Below are 17025 nucleotides of genomic sequence, written 5' to 3' on the forward strand. Positions count from 1 at the left end.
CGATTTGTTTCATTTAGCAAACTAATTCTTCCTCTTTCTCTTCAGAAAGAAACTTGACAAAATGCAAAGTTTTCTAGAATACCAAAAAAGTCCCAAGGTCCTGGGATCACGGCCTGGAGTGCTGAGGCTTAAAGTTCTTGATTATTTTCCATGTAGCTTCAACAACCACAGACTGGTGTGGAAACTGGGATTAGCTGAATCCAAAAGCCTTTTGGAAGCGATTTCACATCTGTCTTCTTTGAAGCTGAAGGGCAGTTAGTGGAGTTTCTCACATATGCAGCTGTACTTCCATAAGGTGCTTGTGGACAGGTACTGCCATTAAATCCTTTGGAGCATTCAAGTATTTGAAAGAACACACATAGGTGCCTTCAACTTGAATGGGATAGTCTTAGCCATCTCCTGGATAAAAGTGGAATAGGAAAGGAAGACCTTCTGGAGAAGACTATCTCCTGTCTTGTGAAGGAGAATGATCTGACAAAGCACATGGAGAATCGTGTTCAATCAAAATTCTCACAGATCTCAGGACTCTTCAGGCTCAGATATCACTAGGGTCTTTGAGGTAGCACTGTTTTGGCAGTCTCACCATGTACAGCCGCTACTGAGACTGCTTTGGCCTTGAAGCCAAGCAGCGAGAAGCAGAAGAGGCTTCCCTCTCAAACACTGAACGTCTTATACGTGTTGCCAACAATATTGGTGTCAAAGAGCAATGAGGCATTCTGGGTGCCAATGTCAACTTAATCAATGCTAGGGCATGGATCTCAAGGACTGGCTCCATCAGGAGGACCACAGCTGTAGTTGAAGCACTCACTGTTAACATCTTGATTTGGCTGAGGTGCTGAAAAATAGCGCTGATTATTCTCTGGTTCAGTTCCTGCTCAAAAGGTTGCTGACACCAATACAGGAGAAACAAAGGATGAGACATTCTCCTGTGTGACCAGAAAAGAGGAAGCAATGTTTATGGCACCGAGCTCTAGAAAAAGATGTGGCTTTGACACTGAAGCAGAGGCTGAGATCACATCATCACTGCAGCTTTGGTATAGGAATGGCAGCCACATTTTTCTCTCTTGGCATCGAGCACCGATGAGGAACAATACCATAGCATCAATGTGTCTGCATGATGCTCGCACCATGACCCTTCAAGATCAACTTCTTTAATCCCTCTCCCTCAAAGAATGGTAAGAGTGGGTGGCTCTCTGTCCTGGAATTCTTTGTTAATCTTGACTTCAGCTCCAAGGAGCGCAATCTTCAGTAGTTTATATAAACTAGTTCTTAAGAGATACACAATACAAAACATTTAACATCCAAAAGGATAGAACCCATCACTGAGACTTAAATATTCACCAATTAATCTCATCCTGTCAAAACCATATTGCATTGTTAATTGAAACTGCAAAACATCCTATATACAGGATAGTTTATATCCAGCAACCACCTCTACAAAATAAACTCTGTTAATCAAGCAATTTTAAAATTATAGCAACTACAGTAAATAAAATTGTCTTAGTGGTGCTTACCTACTTTACTGTCAATGTGTCTTGGTGTCTTGTAATCTAAGAGAAAAAATATTAATTTTAGATTTCTATTGTACAGTTCTATTTAGCATACATCATCATTTTCCACATCTCACTGCAGCTGCAAAGGAGAGGCATTTTATGTAAAAACAAGCAATAAGTATAAACTACTCAGCAAGTTAAATCCAATTACAGCTATCACTATTAAGTTAAAGGTAATTAAATGTTTCAAGATTGTGTAGTATTCTATAATGAAGGAAACAGAATTCTAGTGAAAAGCAAAATTTGTGTGCGGATACTATTTTGTCCACAAGAGGGCACTCATGCACTAGAATGACCAGCTATTGAATTTGCTGAATAAATTAACTTAGATTGTGTTTAAGATACCTATCTGGTCATGATTAATCAGAAAACAAGGTATTTGTCAAGCAAGCTGTCTGTATTTCCTTACCATGTCAGCAGTAAGATCTATATTTCTGTATCTGCATAGCACATATATCATTTATCAGGCATGTCTTATGGTCTGATTTTAATTACACAAAACAAAAAAGGAGAGGGAAATATAAATCTCCCAATCAGTTTATTTATTCAAAAAGAAACTTCAAATGAGTAGAGACGGTATCATAACTAGAGTGCCTCCGTTTTAATACATTGTCTCTCGCCACACAATGGGCCCCAGGCAGTATCAGCCTTAGCGGCACTGTGAATTGTAATCATATACTGTCACACTCATAAAATGTTATTTTATTTATTGCTGTTACTTTAAGAATTTTTTTTTATTTTTATAAAAACCTAATACTTTGTTCTATGAACTACTCTTTATCCACACTACTTAAACTACAAAATATTTAGTCATATAATCCTGCATTAATAATTTTACTGTTCACAGTATTCCCACTTAGCTCATATAATCCGGCGTTCATTAATTTTGCTGTTCCAAATGTTCCCAACACAGACCATGTTTCGGCCAGCCGGCCTTCATCAGGGGATAGATTTTATATCAAACATCACCAAAACGCCAAAACTTCTTCACATACCCACATCCTTATTTAAGAAATGTGGTTCTCACATGTAGCTTGCAGAAATCACTGTGGGCTGCCAGCTCCGTCCTTGGGCTGCCCCTGGTGCCTCCGGCTCTGCGTCGGGCCTCTTCACATGGCCCATGGAGAGACACCATCTCAACCAGCACTGCGCCCCTCCCTAGGTGCGTGCACACAGCTAGTCTTTAAATAGGGCCCGTGGCGGGAACCTGGCCGCGGACCCAGATGACGTCGGCCCGGGCTCCGCTCTCTCAAATTGCCTTTGCAACAGGTCCCCTCACTAGTCGAGTACTTGTTGCCTCTTCAGTTCCTGGTTCCCGATCCTGACTGCCTTCGTTCATGTGTTCCTGTTCCTTCTTCTCTCCTTCGGATTGCTGACCTGGTTTGCATTCCCTGACTACTGACTACATCCGCTCTATTTCAACGGGCATGTACATTCTTCACTATTTCCCGCCTATGATCACTTGCCCACCAGCAGGTTCACATCTCCCAATCCGTGACCTACTTTAAAAAATCTGGTACTTAAGTCCTTTCATGTCGTTTTCAAACATAATCTTGCAATATCATTTAATTCCGTAACTAAAGGTTGGCCTTGCCATCTATGTTTGCAATTAAGGTCGGGCCTTGTCAAATTGCATTCAAATGTATTTTTCTTCATGCTATAGTTAAGGATCGTTTTCAGTTCTGATGTTTTTTTTGTGAAGATTTTATAGTGTTTGTTTTTGTAGTCTCCCTCATCACAGTTACTTGTTATTCCCTGTTCCTTGTATCGCCCCCGAGTGAATTTACAGTTTCATTGTAAACCGGTGTGATATGTATTTTATACAGGAACGTTGGTATAAAAAAGTTAAAAATAAATAAATACTCAGTTGCTTCTCTCCAGCCCCGGAACTCTGTATCACTTGACTACGCCGTTGCTTCTCTCCAGCCCTGGACTTCTGCTTCATCTGACCATCCTTTTAACTCTCTCCTCGTCTAGACCTCAGCCTTGCTTGCCACTGCTTCCAGATTGACGCCAGCCGTGATCCCAGCTTGCTTAAAGACGCCTCTTCAGCTTTTGTCCTGGACGTGGTTCATTCAGGCTTCGGCCTGCTCTTGCTCGGGCGCCCTCTGTCAAACTTTGTTCCTATTGGCGCCCGAGTCTCCAGGACTCGCCTCATCCAGTACAGACTGATACCTACACTAGTTGCTGCCTCTGGGCTGACCTCGATCCAACCATCAAAGACCACTGACTGAGGCCACCTAAGTCAAGCCAGCCCCGGCACCCAAAGGCTCAACCCGCAGGGAACGAGGGCTGGTATTGGTGAAGCGCCAGCCAGCCTCCGTCCATCCGCCCTCTCAGCCTGCCGACGGTGGGGACCTGTAGTATCCCTCCTATGGGTAGCATCAACTCCACCTTGGCCCAAGGGTCCACCTCCGGTGCAACAATGTGCAGTGGTGGTACAAAAAAGCAAGCAGAATATTAGGAATTATTAGGAAAAGAATGGAGAGTAAAATGGAGAATGTCATGATGCTTCTGTATTGCTCCATGGTGAGGCTGCGCCTGGAGTACCGTGTACGTTCTGGCTGCTGCATCTCAAAAAAAAAAAAAAAGAGTTGAATTGAAAATGGTACAGAAAAAGGCGATCAAAATGATAAAGGGGACAGAATGGCTCCCCTATGAGGAAAGGATAGAGAGGTTAGGGCTATTCAGCTTGGAGAAGAGACAGCTGAGGGGGGATATGACAGAGATCTATAAAATCATGAATGGAATAGAACAGGTAAATATAAATTGGTTATTTACTCTTTCAAAATATACAAAGACTAGAGGACTCTCCATGAAAACAAATCTGAGAAAAAAAATTTTCATTCAATGCACATGGTTAAGGTAGTTAGTGTAATTGGGTTTAAAAAAGGTTTGGACAAGTTCCTGAAGAAGTAGTTCATAAACTTTTATTAAACAAGCAGACTTAGGGAATAGCCACTAATCACTGCAAAATAGCAATAAGGAATCTATTTACTATTTGGGATCTTGCCAGGTAGTTTGACCTGGACTGGCCATTGTTGGAAACAGATACTGGATTGATGAACCCTCAGTCTGACCCAGTATGGCAATTCTTATATTCGCTATGTGCCCAAGCTGATTTCCCAGCTAGAAATCCCTTCGTACGGCTTGAATGCTGTTTCTAGCAAGGTCATTTGTCCCCAGATGGATGATAACATTGATTTTCCAAGCCTTATTTTCACCTTTGATTACAATGACAATCTGGTTTTTGTTAACTTCCAGCTGAGGATGATGAAAGGCATTTAACTACTGTGTGTCCCTCAAAGTGAGTCCCCAAGTTAGTACCGCTGATAACAGTCACCCAAGGAGGTGTTTTCTGTTTCAATGTTTGTTGGTATTTTATTTCATAGCATTTTGGGGTTTGGGCATATATTAGTTGAATTTTTATTTTTGATACCCACTGTGGATTCCCATAAGAAAAGGAGAAGCAGAATTTCCTTTTCTGTGATGGTAGCACCTCTCCCTTTTTAGTACCTGTTACTATGGGTTCACATACCACCTTTGCATATGGCTGCAAATCAAACAATAGCCACATGGTGGTGCCAAAGACAAGCAAATACGCTAACTTCATTGTAGCAAACGTATTTGAATATTTCATTACCTTTAGAAACTGATGGGCACTTTTAATCAAGGGCAAAAATGATGCAGACCTCTCAGCAGGGACAAAAGTGCTTTAAAGGAGGAATGAAGCATGAATCTTCAATAACTGGCTGAGATAGGGTTTACATAAGCCTATGGTAAAATAAATTTCCACATAGACCATACTTTAATGGAAGAGCTTTACAATTTACTGTAAAGACTTTGGGTAGCTTCTAAAACTTGATGTCTTCTTTCCAGCCATTTGTCTCATTTTTTTCATTTTCTATTGTGATCATCTCTCAAATTATACTTTGCTCCATTTCAGGCAGAACTCCTGCTGTCCCCAGAGCATCACTGATGATTGATGAAAACAAGAGAGGCAAGGAACTTATAGTACGGATGATCTAAGTCCACATCCTTAGGAAATTATGATTCACTGCTGGTTTTCTAATATCTAACTCAATGCATCTGCAAACCAAAACAGACTACATTGGCACAAGTGTGAAAACCAGTAGGGCTACAGTTTCATGACAACATGGATTCTGGTTGGCAAAAATGGTAGAAGGATCCTGTACAATAATCACTATATTTTGGCTTTACAAACTAATTTCTGAGAAGGTAGCTGTAAGCCAGCAAATCATAAAATGATGAGGCTTCAGAGGAGGAGCAGGCTGGCAGGGCTTGGTCTCTTGCTGTCCGTGTGGTGCCATATTTCTGTTTCCTGTGCCAGCCTGCTCGGATAACATCAGGTTGTTTTGCAGATCCTGTCTTTTCTTAATTTGCATCAGAGTGCCTGAAAAGTAGGCCTATTTTCAGGTGTTTTTCCACTATTGATGGTGTTTTACCAGGGTTTTAACACACATTCAGAAAACCTAATCATATCGTATAACCTACAGTTAAGAGACCTTAGCACTCAGGACTGAATTTGGCCTTGCCTGGTAGCTAAGTGACATGTGATGGTCCCTGGATCAATTCCCGAGTCAGAACTTCCACTCCCCGGACTAGATGGCACTGAGGATGCTGTAGAGGCAGTGCTCTCATGGAGTCATGTTCATCGCTCAATATTTATTTATTTAAAAGCTTTTATATACCGTCGTTAAGTAGTACCATCACAACCGTTTACATTTTAAACACTGTACCATAATAAATATTAATAAAATAATAAAATACATAAAATAATTACTTCAACCAAATGTAAAATTTATAAAAGAAATATAAAAACATAAAATGGCACTAATAATATAGAACACGCAATAAATACTAAAATCATACGGGCCGATTCAGTAAAGTCTGCGGGAGAGTGGGCGAATGCCCGCTCTCCCGGCACGCACACAGGCCACTCGCCTGTGCGCGCGATTCAGTATTTAAATTAGGCCTCCTTTTGGCCCAGAGCGGCGGCTGTCAGCGGGTTTGACAGCTGACGCTCAATTTTGCCGGCGTCGGTTCTCGAGCCCGCTGACAGCCACGGGCTCGGAAACTGGACGCCGGCAAAATTGAGCGTCCGGTTTTCGACCCGACAGCCGCGGGCAGACTTCAATTTTTTTTAAATTTTTATTTATTTATGTATTTATTTACTTTTTTTACCCTTCGGGACCTCCAACTTAATATCGCCATGATATTAAGTCTGAGAGTGCACAGAAAAGCAGTTTTTACTGCTTTTCTGTGCACTTTCCCGGTGCCCGAAGAAATTAGCGCCTACCTTTGGGTAGGCGCTAATTTCTGAAAGTAAAATGTGTGGCTTGGCTGCACATTTTACTTTCTGTATCACGCGGGAATACCTAATAGGGCCCTCAACATGCATTTGCATGTTGAGGGCGCTATTAGGTTTGGCGGGTTGGACGAGCGTTTTGGCCCCTTACTGAATAAGGGGTAAGGGAAAACGTGCGTCCAATGGCGGGTTAACAGTGCGCTCCAGAGCGCACTGTACTGTATCGGCCCGATAATTAGAAAAAAACCAACAGATCACTACTCTAAGAATCTCCTTTCTCCAACAGTGACACTTAGAGACTTAAACTGGAGACCAAAGTTCTGAAGTCTCAAAGGGAGCCCTAATGCTGATCCCCAGCCAGAGGATTGTCTCTGTGGTGCCCTGACCAGGAAAATGGAAGAGATATAACAGAGAAAAAAAATTTGCAGTAGTTATGCACAAAAGCTCATGGCACCAGGATCTCAGGCCTGGTTTCAATTGTGCTGAAGCTCCAAAGGAGGACAAGGAAACTGCCAGGTCAAAAGGTATGAATTAAACTATCACAACAATGGATAAAAAAGTTTTGGATTTGTGTAAGTTTATCAGAATGCTAATGGAAAAAACAACTGTAGGTCATTTTGCCATATTTTCAGCTAGCATTCTGTTTTTTTAAATAATTTTTCTGTATCTATTACTCACACAAAATCCACATGCCTCAAAAAACTTAATACCTTCCCCCCAGTTCCCAAAAAAGGGTACACAGCATTCCATGAGCATGCTTTTTAAAAAATAAACTAAGATGCAAAGCTGCTTTTTATGTTTAACAGGATGAGTTTTGCTGAAAACTCGTGTATGGTATGTTCAGCATGCAGGCTGTTCAGGAGTTCTCGCTGTCAACAGCAATACATTTTACTTCAGTAGGCCATATCAGGAAATCCTGCAAACCTATGCCAAGGATTTTAAATAATTCAAGCCACATCCTGGTTTTTAATATTTCACAATCTGTAAAAAGGTAAGCATTTTTTGGTATAAATGACCTTTCCTCCCATTACAATATGTCAATTATTTTATAGCACAAAATGTCATATTCAGTGTAATTTAACTAGGTTGTGTTTAACTAAATAAGCTTTTGGATAGCAAATGCTAATTATTTGGGTTGGATTATTTTCAAACAGTATACAATTCTTTCATATTGTTGATAAATAGCTGGTAATACGTTTTCATATTGCAAAACAGACGGCTGAGGGGGGATATGATAGAGGTCTTTAAGATCATGAGAGGTCTTGAACGAGTAGATGTGACTCGGTTATTTACACTTTCGAATAATAGAAGGACTAGGGGGCATTCCATGAAGTTAGCAAGTAACACATTTAAGACTAATCAGAGAAAATTCTTTTTCACTCAACGCACAATAAAGCTCTGGAATTGGTTGCCAGAGAAGGTAGTTAGTGCAGTTAGTGTAGCTGGGTTCAAAAAAGGTTTGGATAAGTTCTTGGAGGAGAAGTCCATTAATGGCTATTAATCAATTATACTTAGGGAATAGCCACTGCTATTAATTGCATCAGTAGCATGGGTTCTTCTTAGTGTTTGGGTAATTGCCAGGTTCTTGAGGCCTGGTTTTTGGCCTCTGTTGGAAACAGGATGCTGGGCTTGATGGACCCTTGGTCTGTCCCAGCATGGCAATTTCTTATGTTCTTAAAACCAGGCTTAAATTATTTTGAAATCCCACAACCCAAGGCACTATGGATGAATAAATCCTCAGGTCTCAAAGGTAAGCAAGGTACCACTGTATCGCACAACCCCTAATTCAATTCACAAAAGTAACATCTCTGTCAAAAACAGACTGGATCTGGTATTAGCTGTTTAATTTAAGTGTTATTTTGCCCTTCACCTGCTGCAGAACACAAAGCCTACATACCTGCTAATATTTTTTAAAAATTAATTTGGTTGACTATGCTGCAATATTTTTGATGGCCAAAGTGATACAAATAGCCACTGTCTGCTTTTTAGTCTAGGTTGCATTCATCCGGTTCAACTATATTTCTGTAATGTGCCATATATAAACAAGAAATCTACTACTTTCTTGTAAATATCAATTAAAAAGGGAATTGGGCACATTCACATGAAAAGGTATGCACTTTATTTTAAAAATATTAAAAAACAAAGACAAAAAGGGAAAAAAACAAGATTCTAGAAAATTAATGATGGTTTAGGAATAAGTTCATGGGAGACCAAATGAATGCCATCATCGGTCCACATCTGAAGTAAAATGTACAGGAGACTACATTTTGCAAAATAAAAAGTAAAACAAAGAAAATAATGGGTACATAAGAGCTTGTGTGTACATAAAAAACTCTCCATGAAAGGGAAATTATCCCTAACATTAATGAGGAACATTATTATACACAGAGCAATGGATGTTACAAAATTCCTGCTCCCCGTCTTTATATAACATGACAAATGCATCAACAGGCCATCACCCTATGGTTAAAGGAAACTATCATCTTTCAAAGAAGGAATTCTTCAGTCATAGTCCTGGAGATAAGTGGTGACATTTTTTAACACAAGGTGCCACACATCTAAGTCACGGTTCCAATGTTAAATAACTTCAAAGCAATAATAATGGACAAGCTTTTAAAGAAAAAAAGTTATACGGATATGACAAGACGGATTAATCTTCAGGGAAACATGTAAATCCAAGGACTTAAGCTAAACATAGGTCATGTAATGGAAAAACTGATTCCCTTTACTCCAGAACTGGATACAGAGGGACAATTTTTCTTGCTTTCTTTAGGATAACCAAAGTGCAGGTAAACTGATAAACAAGAGGACAGTTTGATGAACCCATGGTAATATTTAATTTTAACTACCAGGTAGGAATAATGTCAAGAAATATGTAAAACTAGATGTTTTGAGGGTCATGGGCTGTATTGATTGAATAAAAATCAGCAAAGAACAAGAATATTCTAGTGTACAACAGTCAGATGGCTAAAAACATTTCAGGTATTTCTGAGCAGAAGTTTGTGTCAGCCCCTGCTCTGTTTTCAGTTAGACAAGTCCAGAGCTGCTTGGGGATGAATCTAATGGTTTTCAATGTAGGTGAGGATGCTTGTATGCTTTTCAAATGGTGTACCAATTAAGATGAAAAGATAGTGTTCAATTCATAACTGTTATCTGATGGGAGAGCCAAAGAATGATACAGGAGGCAAAGTTACTGCACATACAAGCACTAAACAAATGAATTTATGACAGTGAGGATTCCATCTTCTTTGAGGTAGGGGAGCAGGGAGTGTAAGGCAGGTAGTGCTCCCCTGGGGATATGCCGAATACTGCAGGAAGCTGATGCTTCCTTGAATTCAGACTAACAACTTCACTACAAGATAGCTCTGGGCATTATCCCAGGAAAATGTCCACGAGTGGAGGAGTAGCGGACTGCGACCAACGGAATCCAAGGTTCAAATCCCACTGCTCTCCTTGTAACCTTGGGCAAATCACTTTACCTTCTGTTGCCTCAGGTACAAAACTTAGATTGTAAGCCCTCTGGGGACAGGGAAATACCCACAGTACCTGAATGTAATCCGCTTTGAAGTGCTGAAAAGCAGAACAAAAATTAAATAAATTAAAATTTTAAATATGCCTGCACATCAACTGATTACTAGAAGTAACTGATCCTTTCCATAAATATAGCTAAACTTGTTAATCCATAAGGTAACTAACACTAGTCTTCAAAGGCTTTAGAAATGGCAGTTCTATGCATGAAATATTTCTAAGATTAGAGAAAGAATTCTATTCTACAATTTCAACTAAAGCAGCAATTGAGAATAAGAACTACTGGACTTCTAGAGAAACAGAAGGTATATGAGCAGTTTTTGCATGGTGTAAAACCTGTTAAAAATGTATTCTATGAACTGTTCTGTCTGAAATGTTTTTTAAATTGCTGTAAGTCGCTTAGCATAATTCTTATGGATTGATTAGGCAGGTTACAAGTCTAAGAGAACAATTCAGAACTTGTATTATGTTTGAGAAGACTGTTTGAGAAGACTATTTGAGAGCAGTCCCGAGGACCTAAGAGACCTTCTCAGTCACAGTGAATCAATAGGAAGCTGGAGTAGAAGAGGGGTTCCCTAGTTCTGAGAAATGAGATTCACTAAAATAAATAAGTTGATGGTATTTTCAGTTGCTACAAGAGGGAACTGGATGTGCCACAGCCAATAAGGGACTCTGGAGAAAGCAGAGTTGCTTACCTGTAACAGTGTTCTCCAAGGACAGCAGGATGTTAGTTCTCACACATGAGTGACATCATCAGTTGGAGCGCAGAACAGAAAAAACGTATCTCGAACTTTAACTTGGCCTCATTTAGCATGCCCAACATGCATTATAGCACGCATCCATGCAGGGTCCACTTTAGTCTTATAATATAGTATATAAGGAAAAATATTTTAAAAAAGAAGGAAACCCACGTAGTGAAAACCCAACTCTGCAGGGTGGTGGGTGGACTTTGTGAGTACTAACATTCTGCTGCCCTCGGAAAACACCTGTTATAGGTAAGCAATTGTGCTTCCGCAGAGGACAAGCAGGATGGTAGTCCTCATATTTGGGTGAATACATAGCTACAGGCTTTCCCCCAACATAAAAAGGGGACCAACAAAACACCTAAACAGGTGCCAGCGGGCACAATGATGGAGTAATTGGTAACAAGGGGGGGACGGGACGGGACAACCTGAACAGAAAGAACAGGCCTTAGGTGGGAACAGAGTTGGGTTCTACACCTCAAACAACTTCCGAAGGACAGACTGGCCAAACCTACTATCACTATTGCCATCCCTATCCAAGAAATAGTGGGATATGAACATTTGAAGAGAACTCCACATCACAGCTTGCAGATCTCCTCTATGGGAACTGCTCGCAAGTGGGCCAGTGATGCTGCCATGGCTTGAACAGAATGAGCCTTGATATGACCCCCAAGATGCAGTCCCACCTGGGCATAACAGAAGGAGATACAATCTGCTAGCCACTTACAGTGTGTCTGTTTGGCAATGGCAATTCCCAACTTAATACTATCAAAAGAAAAAAATTGGATGAACTGTCTATAGGATTTTGTCCACTCCAGACAGAAGACTAAGGCTCTCTTAAAGTCCAAGCTATGCAGAGCTTGTTCTCCTTGATTTGCATGGGGCCTGGGAAAGAATGTTAGCAGGACAATAGACTGGTTAAGATGGAAATCCAGCACCACCCTAGGCAGAAACTTAGGGTGCATAAGCAAGACAACCTTGTCAAGAAACAACTTAGTATAAGGTGGATAAGTCACCAAGGCCTCGCTGAACCTGTGTGTGGAAGTGACTGCCACCAAAATTAAGACCTTCCAGGTCAGGAACTTCAGGCCACAGGAGCTCAGAAGCTCAAAAGGCATTTTCATCAGATGAGCTAACACCACACTGAGGTCCTAAGACACAGCAAGAGGCAAGCCCCGCATGAAACATACAACTATAGGCTATACAGATATGGGCACACCATCTACACTGTGGTGGTATGCGCCAATTGCACTCAGATAAACTCTAATGGAGTTGGTCTTCAAGCTAGCTTCCAATAAGTGTAGAAGGTAATCAAGCAGTTTTTGTTTGGGGCAGGAGAAAGGACTAAGACCTTCTGCTCAAACCACATGGAAAACTTCCTCTACTTCAGACCATAGGATTTTCTAGTGGAAAGCTTTCTGGAAGCCACCAGGACTCAAGACATCCTCTGACGGATCAAGTGGTTGCAGAATTAACCTCTTAACATCCAGGCTGTGAGCAATAGGGCCTGGCAGTTGGGATGTCACAACCTGCCTCAATCCTGCGTGATAAGATCTGGGGAAGTCCCCAGACTGATTGGTCTCCAGATGGATAAATCCTACAGGAACTGAAATCATACCTGTCTCAGCCAATAAGGGGCTATGAGGAACATAATCCCTTTGTCCTCACGAAAACTCAAGAGAGTCTTCTCTACCAGTGAAACCAGAAGATACACATACAAAAGACTTTCGCCCCAATGGAAGGCAAGGGCATCTGAAGCTGGTCTGCTGCATACCATGCACAGGGAGTAGAACTGAGGAGACTTCCTGTTCTAAGGCCCTGAGAAGAGATCCACATCCAGGCTTCCCCAGAGACAGAAGATCCAATGCCCTATTCCTTGATTCAGAGACCATTTGTGGGGTCCAAAGGCACAATTCAGCCTGTCCACCATCAAGTTTGCCGTCCCGACCAGGTACATACCCCTGAGCACCATCCCATGGGGCAGGATCCATAACCATATCTGGATCACTAATTAACGCAAGACGTTTGATCCCATACCTTCCTGCTTTTTTACATATGACATCACTACTTGGTTGTCATTTTGAATCAGGACAACTTTGTTGGACAGCCGATCTCTGAAAGCCCTCACGTGTACCTGATTCACCCGGAACTCCAGGAAATTGATTTGGCATCAACGTTCCTGGGCAAATAAGATGCCCCGAGTGCTGAGCTCATCTACATGAGCTCCCCACCCCAGAGTAGACGCATCCATGGTTTGGACAATTTGGGAGGGGGTGGGCCTTTGAAAACAGAGCCCCTGTTCTAGATTTGAATTTACCTGCCACAAGGACAAGGAGTTTCAGAGGGGTGAACTGACTCTGATGTGGTCCTGGAGGTTCTGTGTGGCCTAATGCCACTCCAACCTTAGGATCCATTGGGCCTTTTGCATGTATAAGCATACCAAGGGAGTGACGTCAACTGTCGCAGCCATGTGGCCCAAAACTCTCAACATGTGCCAAGACGACCCCTGCTGGCTCTGTTGAATTTATAGCATGATATATTCAGGCTGATAGAAAGACCTTGGCCTGAGCTATGTCTAATTGAGGTGACAAGCTAAGACGAACCCTAGTGACTTCAACAATTGGATGGTCAAGCACATGGACCTGACAGCCCCTGCCCGAGAGGCACTCTTGACCAACCAATCATCTAGATAAGGGAAAACCTCCACTTCCAGTTTCCGAAGGTGCACCACCACCATGGCCAGACACTTTGTAAAGATTTGTGAGGCTAATGTGAGCCCGAACGGCAACACTTGATACTAGAAGGGCTGTTTTCCCACCAAGAATCAGAGATATTTCCGGTGGCTGGGGAAGATTTCAACATGCATGTACATTTATTTATTTTTATTTATTTATATTTCTATACCGTCTTTAACAATATATAATTGATCAAAATGGTTTACACTGGTAAAATTAAAATAAAATAAAATAGAATAAAATAAATCAAAACATAAAAATAATAAGGTATAACTGAAATAAAATAACATTTGTTAATTTGTGTAGGTTAAGCAGAAACCAACATAACCAAGATAGTTATGCTAAAGTAAAAATAAATAATAAATTACATTAAATCAAATAGAAAGATTAGAGAAAAATACAATTTCATGTAAAAACTCTATACTATCTGACACCTAATACATCAGTAGGCTAAACTCCCTACTAAAATATTATATTTAAAAAATCAAGTACAGTAGGAAAGATGAAGAACCGAAAAACCTAACAAGCAGACAGTACATGTCCTTCAGATCCCCTTGTTTTAGAATGGGGATCTAGGTGCCCAGGGCAACCATCTTGAACTTTTCTTTCTTTATGAGCCTGTTCAAGGCCCTTAGGTTAGGATGGGATGGAGTCCTCCTGTTTTCTTTGCAATCAGGAAGGAGTAAAATCCCCACCCTCTTTGCCTTGGTGGAATGGGTTTGAACCTTCTGGCTGTTAAGAGAGAGGATAACTCCATTAACAGTACCTCCTGATATGCTACCAAACTCCAAAATGAGTTCAGAGGGCAATTTGGCAAAGCATCCAATAGGTTCAATTGGTACCTTTGACGACCGATAGAAAGAACCCATTAGTCTGAGATTACACTGGGCCACTGGTTCATGAAAAACCGCAGCCTCCCCCAACTGGCAGACCCATCGCCCTGGTTATGGGAAATGGGGCTACGCTCCCTTCGATTCAGTCAAAACCCCGTCCCTGGAGTTGACTGAAGCGCCGGATGGAGTTTGAGCTCTTTGCTGCCTGGGACAGCTGAGAAAGCTCTGGTGCTGCTAACGGAAGCAAGAAGGATAGTACTTTCTTTGGCGAAAGAAAGACTTCTTCTGCCCCGATCTTGCTGACATCCTAGAATAGGAGGACAAGTCCAGAGTGCTAGCAGAGAGCTGTTGAAGATTCTCAGGGTGGACCCTGATCTAGGCCACCACATCCTTAACCTTATCTCCGTAGAGATTTTCTCCAGTGCACGGCACATCAGCAAGTCTTTCCTGTACCTCTGGTCAGAGATCTGAGGCCCACAGCACTGCCATTCTGCGGGAGCTGATTCCCACTGCAGAGACCCTTGATGCTATTTTGAAAACATTGTAGGTCGTGCATACCTTGTATTTTTTGCAATCCAAGCCCTTATGCAACAGCCACCTCCTGCATCTGCTTTCAGATGTCCCACAAGTATTGCCTCAGGTAGAGTTGGTAGGAAACTATGTAGGCAACGAGCACAGAGGAATGGGTCCTAGAACACTTGGCTCTCTTAAGAGCGGACTTGACCACCACCGATTGGAGGGGCAGCTGTCGCCTGTCTAACTCAGTAGCTTTCTGGGTGAGTGACTGCATCCACCTTCTTTTTCATGGAAGGCATTGTGAGGCGTTGTTCCCACATCCTCAACAGCAGCTCCACTGAACAATTTCCATTTAAACTGAAAAGCAATAAAGTTGCAAATTAAAGAACAGAGATCCCAACAAGAAAAGTCAAATGTTTGAAAGAGGGAAAAGCACATTTTTTCCTCTACAATTTAAATTGAAATGAATCTGGAGAAAGTAATGAGACAGGGAAAGGCAGAGTATATGCTTACAGCATGGGAGACGTAATAAGAACCCCCAAATACTCAACTCATATCTAACACCGGTTGACTCATAGCCATCTTGAATCTATAGCAGGGCTTGGTGCAATAATGAAACATGAGGCTCATGCATGCAGAAGATTGGCCCATTGCATGACCTGAGTGTATACTAGCTCACAGGCCTGGCATTTAGACTGCAGCTACCTTTATTAGGACTAGGACTGGTCCTCACTTTGGAGCAGAAAAAGCTATTGCAGGTTACAAAGAAACAAAGGAAAGACATGTGGAAAAGCCTATACATGCACCTCTTTCCCATTTCCCCCTTCCTCAAATCTGTCTTCCTGCTCTCTGTTTCAACCATCAGTTTGTGCAGATATGGCACTGATTTTCCAGCAGGTCACTGACCCAGAATCTTTTTGAACTATGGCAAGGTGCTTCCTTCCTGAAGTTGAAGATGGATGCCACCACTGCAGCAGTCAACCTACTACCATCCACACTGGGGCTGCCCACACCACTACCAAGTAAGACTAAGCAGATGACGATAACTTGCCTGAAACAATGAGAAGGAATGAGAAAAGATTCTATGGCACAGCTTGAATCAATACAGCACACTACAACAGAAAGATGGGGGGTGGGGGGGACTCTGACCGGCAGAAAAACAATGAACTTCAGGTACAATACGCATGTTCTCGGGGACCTTTGGCTTTTCCTACAAAGCTCTGGAAGCGTGTTCCATGTTGGCGCTGTCTCATGACATCACCTGCAGGTGTGACTGAGTGATTCACCTTGCCTTGAGAGTACATAAATCTTTTAGAATAAAATATTGTTTCTAAATTATTTTTAACCTAATATTGTGTAGTATTATAAAATTTACTGTTAACTTACATGTCACTTATGTTAAAGTACGGCTGTAAAAATACCAAAGCTCACAGTAACTGCTACAATCCTGTAATTAGAGTTGCCAACTGCCCAGTTTTGAACCGGACAGTCCAATTTTCTATTCACCTGTACAGTGTCCGATCAGAAGTACTGACCAGACACTAAAACTCTGTCTCCTGCAGCAGGCAGGTCCTTTCTTCTCAGCTCTGCACCACTTCCTGTTTATAGACGGGGAGGGGACTAAGGCAGAACGAGCAGCATGAGAGTGGAGCTGCAGCCCTGCCCTGCCTCCTCTCCCCGTGCTGTGATTGGCAGCTGTGGGGAGTGAGGGTGGGACCTCACCTGAGTACACTCTCCTTAGCAGCTCCTCTGCCACTCTTCCCCCCACCTCCTGTCTCTAATGTGACT

At 41.8% G+C, this 17025-nt stretch overlaps 1 protein-coding gene across 5 annotated transcripts in view; it reads right to left on the reverse strand.

The window, feature by feature from the left end:
- The window catches only part of ADARB1 (adenosine deaminase RNA specific B1), a 502731-nt gene that overhangs the window by 311810 nt on the left and 173896 nt on the right, over positions 1–17025 (reverse strand). For all 5 annotated transcript variants that reach the window (XM_029606158.1, XM_029606159.1, XM_029606160.1 and 2 more), the window contains exon 3: positions 1515–1550. Coding sequence is in view for 2 of the 5 variants with exons in the window: in XM_029606155.1 (XP_029462015.1) it covers positions 1515–1550 (36 nt within the window). In the remaining 3 variants the exon portion in view is untranslated. The remainder of the gene's footprint in view (positions 1–1514; positions 1551–17025) is intronic.

This window comes from Rhinatrema bivittatum, chromosome 6, assembly GCF_901001135.1.
Source record: "Rhinatrema bivittatum chromosome 6, aRhiBiv1.1, whole genome shotgun sequence".
Lineage (NCBI taxonomy): Eukaryota > Metazoa > Chordata > Amphibia > Gymnophiona > Rhinatrematidae > Rhinatrema > Rhinatrema bivittatum.